Source organism: Medicago truncatula, chromosome 6 (genome assembly GCF_003473485.1).
Source record: "Medicago truncatula cultivar Jemalong A17 chromosome 6, MtrunA17r5.0-ANR, whole genome shotgun sequence".
NCBI classification, from domain to species: Eukaryota; Viridiplantae; Streptophyta; class Magnoliopsida; order Fabales; family Fabaceae; genus Medicago; species Medicago truncatula.
In genome coordinates, this window is record NC_053047.1 from 7,239,570 (window position 1) to 7,253,401 (window position 13,832).

The 13,832-nt window shown below is 35.0% G+C and overlaps 2 protein-coding genes across 2 annotated transcripts; one reads left to right on the plus strand and one right to left on the minus strand.

Moving 5' to 3' along the window:
- Positions 1–1,993: 1,993 nt before the first annotated feature.
- LOC11422535 (uncharacterized) lies at positions 1,994–4,978 on the minus strand. Its single transcript, XM_003618700.4, has 4 exons — positions 4,821–4,978; positions 3,839–4,034; positions 3,664–3,727; positions 1,994–2,619 (listed from the first exon to the last, which is right to left on the minus strand). The coding sequence occupies exons 2-4, from the start codon at positions 3,997–3,999 to the stop codon at positions 2,338–2,340; spliced, it is 507 nt and encodes a 168-aa protein (XP_003618748.1). The 5' UTR covers positions 4,000–4,034; positions 4,821–4,978; the 3' UTR covers positions 1,994–2,337.
- A 4,198-nt stretch (positions 4,979–9,176) lies between these two features.
- On the plus strand, positions 9,177–10,450 carry LOC112422729 (uncharacterized). Its single transcript, XM_024786344.1, has 2 exons — positions 9,177–9,407; positions 9,500–10,450. The coding sequence occupies exons 1-2, from the start codon at positions 9,177–9,179 to the stop codon at positions 10,448–10,450; spliced, it is 1,182 nt and encodes a 393-aa protein (XP_024642112.1).
- The last annotated feature ends 3,382 nt before the right edge of the window (positions 10,451–13,832 follow it).

Genomic DNA, 13,832 nt, shown 5'->3' on the forward strand with positions numbered 1-13,832 from the left:
AAATCCAACATCTTTAACATCCAAATAGAGTTGATGATATTATGTGATAGTTTTAAGTGTTACACTTTGTAGCGTGTTACACTTAGAACAAGGTATGATAAAATTATATTAAGTGTAGTCTTGTTAACCTGATGAATTGATGATACTATGAGGGCTGAACTTTTGATGTCATTCTACAAATAGTGAGGTGTTACTAATTATATTTTTTATGTTATAGTGTTAACTTCACCAAAAAAATCATTCTTATGACTTCACCATAAAATTTTCCTAGAATATATTGGTCCAAATTAGTCCTTTTTACTAGATAATTTTGAATTTCAAAATAAAAATATGGAAGATTAATTTTTCTCAAGAAAGAAATATCAATTTTTTTTTTCAAGATGACATTAGCAACTAACATCTTTTTATTTATTAGAGGACGTTACTCCCTCCAGTCACATTGATAAGTAAAAAAATATTTTTTAGATTCATTCAATACTTAATGTATTTGGTCAATATATAGATCAAATATATTATGTATTCAATGAACCTAAAAAGTACATTTTTGCTTATAAATGTGATCGGAGGGAGTATAATAGAATTTTAATACTAATAGTGTGACCACTCACGCTTTTTATGGTAAAAATTGTTTTCTCAAGTTTTTCACATTAGAAAGTAAAAGTCGTTTTATATTAATCACAGGAAAACATTAAGTTTCGTAAAAAAAAATGGAAAGAAAGAAAAGCATCGAGTGAAATCTAGTTTTTATGAAGAAAAAAAATCTACAACAAATAGGAAATGAAAATCATGTGTTCAATGCGAATATTTGACTAAATAAACGATTTTTTATTTCTATATTTTACTGTTGACCTTTCTTTGATTGTGTGAATGTTAGGATACCCTTTATGCAGAGAATTCTTTTTTTAAAAGGCAAGAGAATAATGACATCAATAAAAAAAAAATGTGATTTATCTACTACTATACTCTAATTTTTGTGAAGTGTTCATATATATTACTACCTCCGTACCTTTTTAATTGTCACTTTTTGACATTTTACACAAATCAAGATAATCAATAATTATTTTTACTTTTGATGCAATAAGTTATTCTTTTACTATAATAACCTTGGTCATTTAATATCTCATTTCATATATTTCTCTCTCCGCAATAAATAACTAAAGATAATATTGATAAATCAACATTTAATGTTGGATTGAATTTTGAAAGTGACAGAGTTAAATAGAAACAAAAAAATTCTCTAAAAGAACAGGAACGGATGGAGTATTAAAAAAGAAACTAGGGGACATAAACCACTAAAATCAACGAAATATCACTTTGTTAAATCCTTTCTTAATTTTGCAGTGACAATTTCACTAAAATCAATTCTTGACTTTGAAAACATTTCAATACAAAATTACCTTGTTATCTTTTCAAATCCTTTTTGTTCTTATGTCATTTTTCAAGGTAAAGTTCTCAAGAAAAAAAGCACTCGGATAAACCGAAATTCTACTAAAAGATAAGTAATTAAAATCTAATCAATTATGGTTCCATCTAAAATTCAAATTCAAGTTCGCCAACATTTTGTTATAAACCGAAGAAATTGTTCTTGTTTCATTTGAAACTAAACAAAATTATAAATCACTTGTAAGTTGTAGAATATAAATAAAAACAAATTTGATAATAATTTTGGTAGAATATTTCTACTAGAAAAAAACCTAGGTAGTGTGTAAATATTTATTTTTCACCAATGCCAAGGTTATGTATCCTATAACAAAACACCAAGGCATACAAATTGCATTTCACATTAAAATACTGTTTTTATCCAAACATGCTTATAGCTTATAAAATTAGCCATAATAATTATAAGCAAAATCACCATTTCACATTAATAATAACTTCTTTTTTTTCACCAATGGTAAAGGTATGTACCCTATTTTAAACCAAAGATCAAAATTGACAGCATAAACCAATAAGGTCATGCAAATGGCATTTCACATTAAAAATACCACTTTAATTAATTCATAAATATATAATAACCATACTCATAAATTTATCTAAATATATTTACACATTATAACCAAAATCACCAACTCTCTATACATTCATTCTCATGGTGATGACCTAAAAAAATTATTTAAGTCACTCAATATAAAATATCCTTTTAGTACACAAAAAAAGAACATGCCCTTTATACATCAAACCTTCTAAAGAACACAAGGTTTGTTTCTTCCAACATTATAACCTCAAACTACTCAAGATATTTTTCTTCTCTCTAGTCAAGTTAAAGTCTCTTTCTTTTTAACAAGTTATCGCATCGCACTCAGCTCCGTCTTTATATACACTTCTCTGAATGGAATGTTAAGCGACAGCAGGGACGCTGGAATTCTGGCGATCCCTGTTGAGGCAATCGAACCCTTCTACTCTAACAGCAGCCGGTTTAAGTCCAAAACTAGTCCTAACACATCCGCCTTTGCGGGATGCAGAATTTGGAGATGGCAAGCCTGATGGTGATGATGATATGATCTCGTTTCCAAATCGAGCATCCTGGACCAAGGGATTTGCAGCTCGGACTGGTGGAGACACGGAAAAATATGGAGGAGAATAGGCTACATGATTAGCAAAGTCGTCCCCGTGACTCTCCTGTTGAAGGAAAAGAATACAATTAATTAGTCGAAGTTTGAAATCAGAGAGTATTTATTGCGTCAAAAGCTATTTTTTGTCGCTTCTAGTCAAACTGAGATTTGGCAACAAAATTAATTTTAATACAACATAATCAAACATACCAAAAATCACATTTACCTAAAGGAAAATTGCCAATCACATTCAACATAGTGCATTAAAACGTGGACAGATTCGATGCAAAATAAACAAACATACCAAAATCATGGTTGCCAGAAAATAGTGTCAATTGCATACACTGGTATAAGTTGTGTTGTCAATTGCAAATCACAGAAAATAGTGTGTAACCAAAATCAGAACATTAAAATACCAAAATGATAGGTTTTGTTCCCACTAAAAAAAAGACGAATCCAACTTTTTTCAGTCCATGTAACAAATATTTTTCTAAGAGAACAAACCAATTATCAAAATCGAAATAAATAAGTGTCTAACCAAAGAAACGAAGTGTGAGTGTCTTATTAACGAAGGCATTAATGGCCCAAAAACAATAGAAATTAAAGATAACCAGGCAAAAAAGGTATTCGCCATAATGCACGGAAAGTGCATAAATGAGAATGAAAATGCAAAAACAAAAAGTCGTATCCAATCATCCAAGAATCTCACAATCCTATTTCATAAAAACGATATAAAATAAAGATAACCAGGCAAACAAGGTATTCGCCGGAATGCATGGAAAGTGCATAAATGAGAACGGAAATGCAAAAACAAAAAGTTGTATCCAATCGTCCAAGAATCTCGCAATCCTATTTCATAAAAACAGTATGAAATAAAGATAACCAGGCAAATCAGGTATTCGCCAAAATGCACGGAAAGAGCGTAAATGAGAATGAAAATGCAGAACAAAAAGTCATATCCACTCATCCAAGATTCTCGCAATCATCTTTCATAACAAACGTTTTGTTCTTTAAAAACTAATGCTGCATGTTGTCAATCATGGAAAGACACTTATTTATAATCCTAAGCCTAAATATGAGCTCGATAAATTGTAAAGAAAGTATAAATTACCTTCTCGAAAATCATGTCAAGCAGCTCAGCCGCAGCTTTTGAATCAGAACCCTCAGCTTGATGACTACAAACAAACAAACAAAAAACAAATTACAGATCAGACATTTAAAAACATCCAAACAATATTCGATGTCATCAAAACTCAAAAGGCGGACAATTGATTAATAATAGTTACTTGAAATGAAATCTCAATTGTCGCACAGGCACGTTCGACAAGACCCCGACTCGTCGTGGCTTAGGACAAATGAGAGGCTCCTTCTGATCAGTAATGGTAACTGAGCCTCGCATCTCTTCACAAGCTGCAAAGGCGTTCTGCTGAAGACTGTAACGGTTCATCTTCGATGCCAGGTTCTTATTCCACAGTAGAACGCCTAAGAACACAAAACACAACAAAATTATACACAGAAAAATGTCTATACACAAAAAACAAAACTATATTCAGAAAATGTCTCACAAACACACATATAAACATAATTGATAACATATTCATATAAATTTTAGCACAAAAATACAACAGAATTATACTCAGAAAATGTCTACACACAGAGAACAAAATCATACTCAGAAAATGTCAATAAAGATACACATAATTGATGGCATATTCATATAGATCCATCTAACATCAACAAAAACACATAAAATTTCTTAAATTTCCAAAACCTATATAAAAGAGTATGATAATAATTTCCACATTACACATAAAAAACTAAACTTCGAAAGAAATTCAACAACCCTTTTCAATCTTTCACAAATTCACAAAACCTACCCAAAAGGGCTACTTAATTTTCACAAATCAACAACAGATCTAATCTCAAACCTTGAAAAATTCTCAAACTTTTCATCTGGGTCATGAAAAACACTATAAAAACACAACCTTTACATTAAAATCAACCGACAAAACATAAAAATTCTCCATCTCCAAAAAGAACATAAAAAATTGTTTTTTTTTTTTGTAACAGATCCTCAATTATCATCCAAAATATATAAAATAAAAAATATATAATTTTTTCAATTTTAAAAAGACAACACAACAACATAGTACAAACAGTTGAACAGATCTATCCTAGGAAACATGTTATGTTTCACAAACAAGATTCTTACAAAAAAAAAACAAAAGATGTTACAAACATGGTGAGATCTAAGAGAGAGAGAGAGACCTTGAGGGAGAGATGAAACAAAGTAGCTGGCTGCTACAAGGAAGGAGAGAAAAAGAAACAAAGCTACTTTGATTCAATTTATATGAGAGAGAGTGTAATACTTTGTTGTAGTGACTGTAAAAAAATGGGGCAAAACGACACCGTTTGTCTCTATCAAAGTTGATTTTTTTGTCTATTTATTACCCAAATTATACAATGCTTAGTGGACTTACCATAGTCTTTTGATAGGACCGTACCGTATTTAAATCAAGGGCTTAATTTATAAATACTAATAAATGTTGTTTTCTAGGTAATTTTATATAGTCAATATCGATATGTAGTTTTGATTTATTGAAAATATTTTTTTATGATTCTTCTTTATGGTCATAATTAGTTTCCTCTATTGCTTTTCTTTTACTTGAATATCTTGAATTCTGATTTTTTTTTACTAAAAAGTTATATCTCTTAAATCGATTAATTTAAAAAAAAATACTTTAAATTTATAAATAAAAGTTAAGCTTGTTTTCAATACAAGAATTTAAAGATTTTTATTTTCAGATTCAAATGTTCGAGCTTACAAAATGTTATTTGATTGTCGAGACTGTATTGAGAAACATGTATGATATGATGAAAGATAGCGATATCATTGACCGTCTTTAAATAATCGTTAATCATTATTTGTCTTAGTATAGAGACGGACTTGTCTTGGTACATATGAAACCCTCGGGTTTGAATTAAATTGTGTATCAAGAAGCAACTTCAATAATTGGAACCCTTGGAGAACATCTTTAGGGTTTCAAGATAAGGAAAGTCTAATTAAAGAGTAGTTGATACAAGGTTGAGTATGAAGGGTTTCATATTATTTGCACTACATGCGGTGTAATCGACATCATGGTGGAAATTGGATCACAATACGAATTATACCAAACTAGGAATGAATCAACTGCGAAACATCAAAACACATGCATGATGGGAGAGAGTGATTGAACAAAACAACACTCCTTGTAAGTAAAATCAAGAAATTTGTTTGAGGATCAGCGGGTGTTGCAGAATGGATGAAAAATGCACTACGATTGGTTAATTTTAACATGTAGAAAACGATAACCAAATGAACCAATGATTTCGAGAGAAGCCAATTTATATTCCACAAATGAATAATGATTGGCCAATTATTATGTGCAGAAAACGACAACCAAATTGAATAAATAATTTCCATAACCCGACAATTTTTTTTGGACCTGGGCTATTAAAGACAATGATATTTCGTTGAAAAAGGTATATCCAATCATATGGAAGTAAGTTAGCATTGATGTCGCAACAATTTCATTACTTAGTTTGTGGCGTTTACTTTTCAATAATTGGTAACTATAAATTCGAATTCAATATAAAACCCAATATTTACGCGAATATGTTAAGTTGTGTGGCAATCTTATAACGAAAGTTTATGCACAATTGCCTTTGCCTAAACATTGAGACGGTTGACACAATTGTTTTACAAAATTGTCTCAATTCCATTACTGATAAGTGCTAGAAAGTTGTAATTTAAGTGATATATTTTAGGCACTTTTGTTACTTGTTTTGCAAGTTATTAAGGGAAAAGCCGAGAAATAAGTGATTATTGCCCTTTTACGCTTTATCTATCTTACTTCACCCATTTGTGCAGGATTCGAACTCAAGACATCAAGCAAAGAGAACAAAATGGAGAAAAGTACAAAAAGGCATAAAAATGAGATCACTCGCCTCCAACTCGCCATGGCAAGCATCAAAGGCGAGCAATTCCAGAATGCAACAAAGATCACACGCCACCAACTCGCAATGGCGAGTGGAAGGCGAGCTTACTCGCCATGGCGAGTGGAAGGACTCGCGAGGCGAGTGAAGGCGGTTTAGCCTCTCACAGCTGACGTGGCACAAACCCAATGGGGAAGAAACTTCAACTCGCCATGGCGAATGAAGTAGCTCGCGAGGCGAGTTGATGCAGAGTCAGAATTCTATAAATAGCCCACTCAATCATTTCATTAATATAGTTTTTTTACATAGTTTTTATACTTAGTTTTTCTCTGAGTTTTTCACTTGTAATATTTCTAGAGAGAGAGATAGGGCTTGTTCTTCATAGAGTGAGAGTGATAGAGAGTGGATTCTTCATTCTTTGTTGAGAAATCACAAGTTGTAAATGAATCTTTCTCCTTCAATTCATTCTTGCAAGGCTTCCATGACAATGAGTAGCTAAATCTCCTTTGTTGGGATTAGAGGTACTTGATCTTAGCTTAACATGTAATCTTTTGATCTATAAATATATGGTTCTAGCATTTGATTTGATATTGATGTTATTCTTGCACTTTAATCTTTATCTTTGATTTAATTGTGATTGAGAAATACTTTTGAATCTAGGTTTAGAATAACCATCTATCAAAACATAGGTTCTAGACATGGAATCGATGTTTTGATAATCACTTTGTGTATCCAAACCTAAAGCTTTCTTATCATTCAATAGATCGAGAAATCATCGATTGGACGATAAGATCGACTCTTGAATCATTCAATAGTTTGAGACATCGACGATTGAATGATACAATTGATTTCACAATATTGTTTGGACACGAATAGTGTTGTCGAGGGATACATGATAATATCAAAGAAAAGCTAGAATGATCAAGGAACTCTAATCCTAACAAGTTTCACGCCCTATTAATCTCAATTTTATCGTTTGCAAATGAGTTACTAAAACAAACAACCAATTATCTTTTTAACTTGGAATGGTATTTGGTGTCGAACGGTCCGCGATATCGCACTAGTCCCTGAGGAGACGATATAAATACTTACAATTGTTTGATGCAAAAATACTACATCAAAATGGCGCCGCTGCCGGGGACTGGCGTTTAGATATCGTAGACATTGCGACTAATTTATCATTTTAAGACAATTTTGCACTTATTCATTCTGTATATATCATATCATTCATTTATTATCCTTTTTGTTGCTAACTTTCTCTGGTTAGATCTTTGAACCCTTGTATGCGAGGTACAGTTCCAGCAAAAGATTTGAGATACGATCCTGAGATCGAAAGAACGGCCCGTAAAAACAACAGTAGAACAAGAAGGGAGAAGAGACAAGCCAGACAGGCACAACAAGAAGGAACCTCAAACTTCAATCCTTCACTAACCACCATACTTGAAGAAGAAACAATGGCTGGAAATGGAAACAATCAAGGCGTTCCGGAAGGTAATCAAAGTGTGATGCCTTGCTGGACAAGTCCAAGACGTTTAGCACATCTTGGAAAGGAAAAAGAGAAACAAGTAGAACTAAAGTCCGGAACTATACAACTTGTTTCAAATCATCCTTTTGCCGGGCTAGATCATGAAGATCCTTATCAACATCTCTCGGTGTTCTATGCTCTCGCAAATAGTCTTGGTGCGTCCGAAGATGAAGAAGAAGCAGGGTTCTTAAGGTTGTTCCAACACTCACTCATCGGCAAAGCTCGAGAGTGGTATCTTGATCAATCACCGGACGTTTTGAAAGATTGGAATGCATTGGAGAAAGCGTTTCAAGAGAGATTCTTTCCCGATCATAAACATATGGACACTAAAACCGCAATTGCCATGTTCGCTCAAGGTGCCGATGAATCTTTATGTGATGCATGGGAGCGTTACAAGTCATTATTGAGGAAATGTCCAAAGCATGGATTTGACGATGCAACTCAAATCCATATGTTCCGTGGAGGGTTACAACCGGAGCCGAAACTAATTCTAGATGCAGCTGCACATGGTTCATTGATGGCTTTAAGTCCTAGAGAAGCTGTAGACATCATCAACAAAATGTCACTCAACGACCGAGCAGCCAAACACAACCGAAGTGGTACACAAAGAAAGTCCGGAATTCTCGAGCTAGGTTCAAATGATGCAAACCTTGCTCAAACCAAGCTATTGACTCAACAAATGGAAGAAATGATGAAGCAAATGAAGGAGATGCCCAAACTTGTCAAAGAACAAATTCAAAAAGAACAAAGGCATCAACAAGTCCATTTTTGTGAAATGTGTTCCGGAGACCATCCAACGGGTTATTGTCCACCACAACTCGAAGAAGAAGTAAACTATGTGGGCAATCAACAAAGGCAGGGACAATTTCAGGGTCAATATTCAGGAAATGCAAATCAACAACGGTTTCCGAACAATAACAACTTTCAAAGAGGTAACAACTTCAGACAACCGTGGAAATCTAATGCCGGACCTTCAAATCAACAGCCATTCAACAACAACTTCCAACAATACCCGCCTCAACAAGACCGAACACAAAAGATCGAAGACACCCTCAACCAATTCATGCAACTAACCATGGCCAACCAACAAAACAACCGCATCCATAAAGAATCTTGAGACTCAAATGGACCAACAAGCTCAACATTTGAGTCAAATTTCACAAATATTGGCCAACCAACAAGGAGGGAGCTTCACAGCAAATACTCAAAACAATCCCAACAATGGTAAGAATGAACAATGTAAAGCAATTACCACAAGAAGCGGCAAGGAGATTGGGAAAGGGATTGGTGATAATTTAGAGGTGGAGAGACAAGTTGTTGACAATAAAGAGGAAGTGGAGAGTGAGAAGGAAGAGGTAGATGTACATAGTGATGCGGAAGATGTAGATAATAGAGGTGTAGTCGAAAAAGAACAAAAAAATGAGATAAAAGAAAAAAATCAAAAAAGAAAGAAGTACTAGTTGAAAAGGATGTGGAGAAGGACAAAAAGAAAGAAGTCGGAAAGAATGTGCCGGCTCATAAGCTTCCATATCCTAAAGCTCAATCGAAGAAGGACTTGGAAAAACATTTCAAGAGATTCCTTGATATTTTCAAGCGATTGGAGATCAACATTCCTTTTTCCGAAGCTCTTGAACAAATGCCAACTTATGCCAAGTTCATGAAGGAGATCTTGTCCAAGAAGCATCGCTACAAAGAGGATGAAACAATTCAACTAGATGCAAATTGTAGCGCAATCATCCAAAGACGTTTGCCAAAGAAAGAAAAAGATCCCGGAAGAGTAACATTGCCGGTAGCTATTGGAAAGGTCAATGTCGGTAAAGCTTTAATTGATCTAGGCTCAAGTATTAATCTTATTCCATACTCGGTTGTTAAACGAGTTGGTGGCCTAGATATGAAGTTAACAAGGATGACTTTACAACTAGCCGACAAGTCCGTGGCACGACCAATGGGAATTGCCGAAGATGTCTTAGTTAAAGTGGATAAATTTGTGTTTCCCGTTGACTTTGTGGTCATGGACATAGAAGAGGACGATGATGTGCCGCTAATTCTTGGTAGAACATTCATGCTTGCCGCACGAATGATGATAGACTATGATGATGGATTGATGAAGGTGCGGCTTGACGATGAAGAAATCAACTTCAATCTCCATAGTGCAATGAAGCACTCCAAAGACAAAGGAGCTTGTTTCAAGGTGGATGCAATGGATGAAGTCATCATGGAAACAAGGAAACAATTGCATAAACCTACACCCCTTGAAAGAGTGCTCACCGACGCACTTAGTGTCCTTAGTGCGGAGGAGGAAAAGGAGATAGAAGAATGCTTGAAAGAGTTGGAAACCTTGAAGGAAATTCCTCCAAAGAAAGCAAAAGTGGAGGAGTTGAAAAAGGAAGAAAGGTGAAACATCCACATCTCAACCCCCACCTAGAAACCAACCATTTGACCGAGAGAGATTTAAATCTCGTTACCACCAAGACAGATACAGGGAGTTGCTTAAACAGAGCATGTGGCCCGAGAAAGTGTTTAACATAAACCCTCAAGGACCCTACCAAGACCTCTTGAAGCTTTTAACTGACCAAGGGTGGGGAAGACTGCTCCAACCTATCACCGCAATCAATGCTGAGCTCGTGCGTGAATTTTACGCCAATGCTCTTCCTGAAAACCTCACCGATCCATTTGTCTATGAAACCTTTGTGAGAGGTCGCACCATCCGCTTCGATCGCGAAGCTATTAACATCTATCTCGGTAACAGCTTCCCACTAAGTGATGAGGATGAGATGGATGAATTCCATGACAACCAAAATCGAGGCACCTTTAACATTGAGCCAATGAGAGAAACAATCAAAAGGGCTATCTTACTAGGGGGTGAAACTTATGACGTGAGTAATGCTGGAAGACATCACAGAGCACAATATAAACTCATGAACAAAACTTGCAAATTCATCTTGAAGTTTATCCTTCACAATGTCAGACCTAACAGCCACTTGTCCGATTGCACTGTGGATGTATGCCCACTCATATACTACATTCTCAAGGGCTTCAAGGTTGACATAGCCCGCACATTAGCATGGGAGTTAAGGCTGGTCACCCTCCAAGGAAAAAGTGAGCCAAAAACCCGCCTAGCTTTTCCTGGACTCATCATGGGCTTGATTAAAGATTCACGAATGAAGTTGCCCATCGCTGTACATGAGGAACTCCGGAACCCCGTTGATGATGACTTCATCAGACGTTACATCATGAGTGACCCAAAGCCGGAAAAAGGAAAACAAGCCTCATCTTCTCAGGCACATCATCCACAATCAGGGTCCGAACCATTTCAGATGCCAATCACAACTGCCTTTGACTTTGCCAGCTACACTCAATGGCAATACCAGTGCCATACCCATACTTGGAATATGCTGGGAGCTACAAACTGTGCTAATACTTATCTTCAGCAGTCTCAGTATTTAGTGCAGCAGCAGGCAGATTACCCTCCGGAGGTGATGTCACAATTTATGACACCAGAGGCCTTTCAAGCTCATGTTTCTTGGCCTGAGGGCAGGCCAGATCCTTACGGAGGGGGTGGCTCATCGTTCGGGACGCTTTCTGACGATATATTGATGGGAGATTCTGACAGAGACGATCCAGACAGAGTCCCAAGTGCAACTGGTGGTTCAGATGATGATGACATGCAGGGTTGAGGAGGAAGAGAAGAGACGTGAAAGCTCACCTTTATTGAGTGAGATTTTATAAGCTTTCAGTCGATTCTTTCCTTCTCTTTTATTTCCTTTATTTGCTTTCGATTCCAGCTATTTTGACAAATATTTGCTTCTGTTGTTTTATCTTGGCACTTATGACTCATAATTTTGTTCACTTATTTTAACTATTTTAACTATTACCTTGTTCACTTATTGTGGATATTATGTTTAAACAATTGCTTTAATTAGTATTGTGATGTTCACATTGTTCAAAGTTGTATTGTGTTGTTTTATATTAGCACTTTTGGTTTATATCAAGTACTTTGTTTTTGAAAATTGTGGAAGTTTCTCTAGTTTATCACTCTTGCTTATTGAAAAGAAAATGCTCAAAGCTTCAAATTTCTAAGCGCTTGAAAGATAGCCAAAACTTGAGCAAAAATTCTCAGATGATTGATAATGATAGATAGTTTGTGATAAAGCGCAAAGCCAAGGTACAAGTTTCCAGTTTTTCTAGGTTTTACTTGAATAGGAAATGAGTACTTTGCACAAATTTCAGTTCATCTAGTTCTCCGCGATAACGTGTTTGTTTGTGAACCACTTAGTACTAGCCAAAAAGTGAGGAAACCTCAAATATTTGTACTATATGCAAGGAGACCAGCATTCATTGTTTTAACTCGGTCATTTTATGTTAAATCTAATATTTGTTTTGAATTGTGTAAAGACATGGAAAGGATCAAGGCATATTTTGTTTAATGAGAGAAACATACTTGACCACAAATAGCCTACCTTGTGAGAAGAGCGAGTATTTGTTAACCTACTTGAGCCAAATGAAGCAAGGTCCTCAATTATGAAATGTCAATTCATAAGCACAATGCTTGATGAATTCGCCCTATATTTTTCAAAATCCAGTTCATTTTTGTTGCACTATCGGACCTTGATATGTTTTAATTGTTGAACCCTAAACCTTCATCGTTATTTGTCCCTTTTTGCCATAGATTAAGGGAACATTCAAATAGGGTATGTTTTCATTCAAGTTGGGGAGAAAAAGGTAGATGTCATCATTTGTCAAGTAAATTGGTGTAATCAGAAATTTTGATCAAGGCAACATTGTTTGTATATGAAAAAAGAAAGAAAAAGAAAAATATGTACATGATAAAAATGAGAAAAGAAGAAAAAGAAAAAGAAAGAAAAATCCAAAAATAGAATAAGTTGTCAAGATCAAGGAGTATCATGTTTAAACACCAAGGGTTTGTTTAGGGAATTTTAGTAAATTTGTCTTTTGAATGTAAATAGAAGGAATGTTCCCTTATGCTTGGCCATTTGAATTCAATTGCCCCACAAATGTCAATTCTTTTGTAGCCTAGCCAAGTTACAACCCTCAAAGACCTTTTGATCCATGTTTTTATGCTTTTTGAAATGATAATTAGATGGACATATAACTTGATTTGGATGTTAACTTGATTGCCGGATGTGTGTTCATAACCCTCACTCATTTGATTTCAATTGCATATCCACTTGCAAAGAAGTGTGTTAGGTGTGGTTCGTGAATAAATATTTTATTGACTTGAACTATTTGACATGAACTTTGTGCATAGGACTCATTTCATATTTGTGGTAGAATTCCAGATTAGTTGGAAACTCAGACTTGCCCGCGCATTCACTTTGAATCATTCATCTGAAAATGTTTTCAAACCTTTTGTACTTGTGTCTTGTCATACTTGTTTGATTTTCAATCTTTTGTTTGAGGACAAACAAAGAGTTAAGTTGGGGAGAGTTTGATAAGTGCTAGAAAGTTGTAATTTAAGTGATATATTTTAGGCACTTTTGTTACTTGTTTTGTAAGTTATTAAGGGAAAAGCCGAGAAATAAGTGATTATTGCCCTTTTACGCTTTATCTATCTTACTTCACCCATTTGTGCAGGATTCGAACTCAAGACATCAAGCAAAGAGAACAAAATGGAGAAAAGTACAAAAAGGCAGAAAAATGAGATCACTCGCCTCCAACTCGCCATGGCAAGCATCAAAGGCGAGCAATTCCAGAATGCAACAAAGATCACACGCCACCAACTCGCAATGGCGAGTGGAAGGCGAGCTTACTCGCCATGG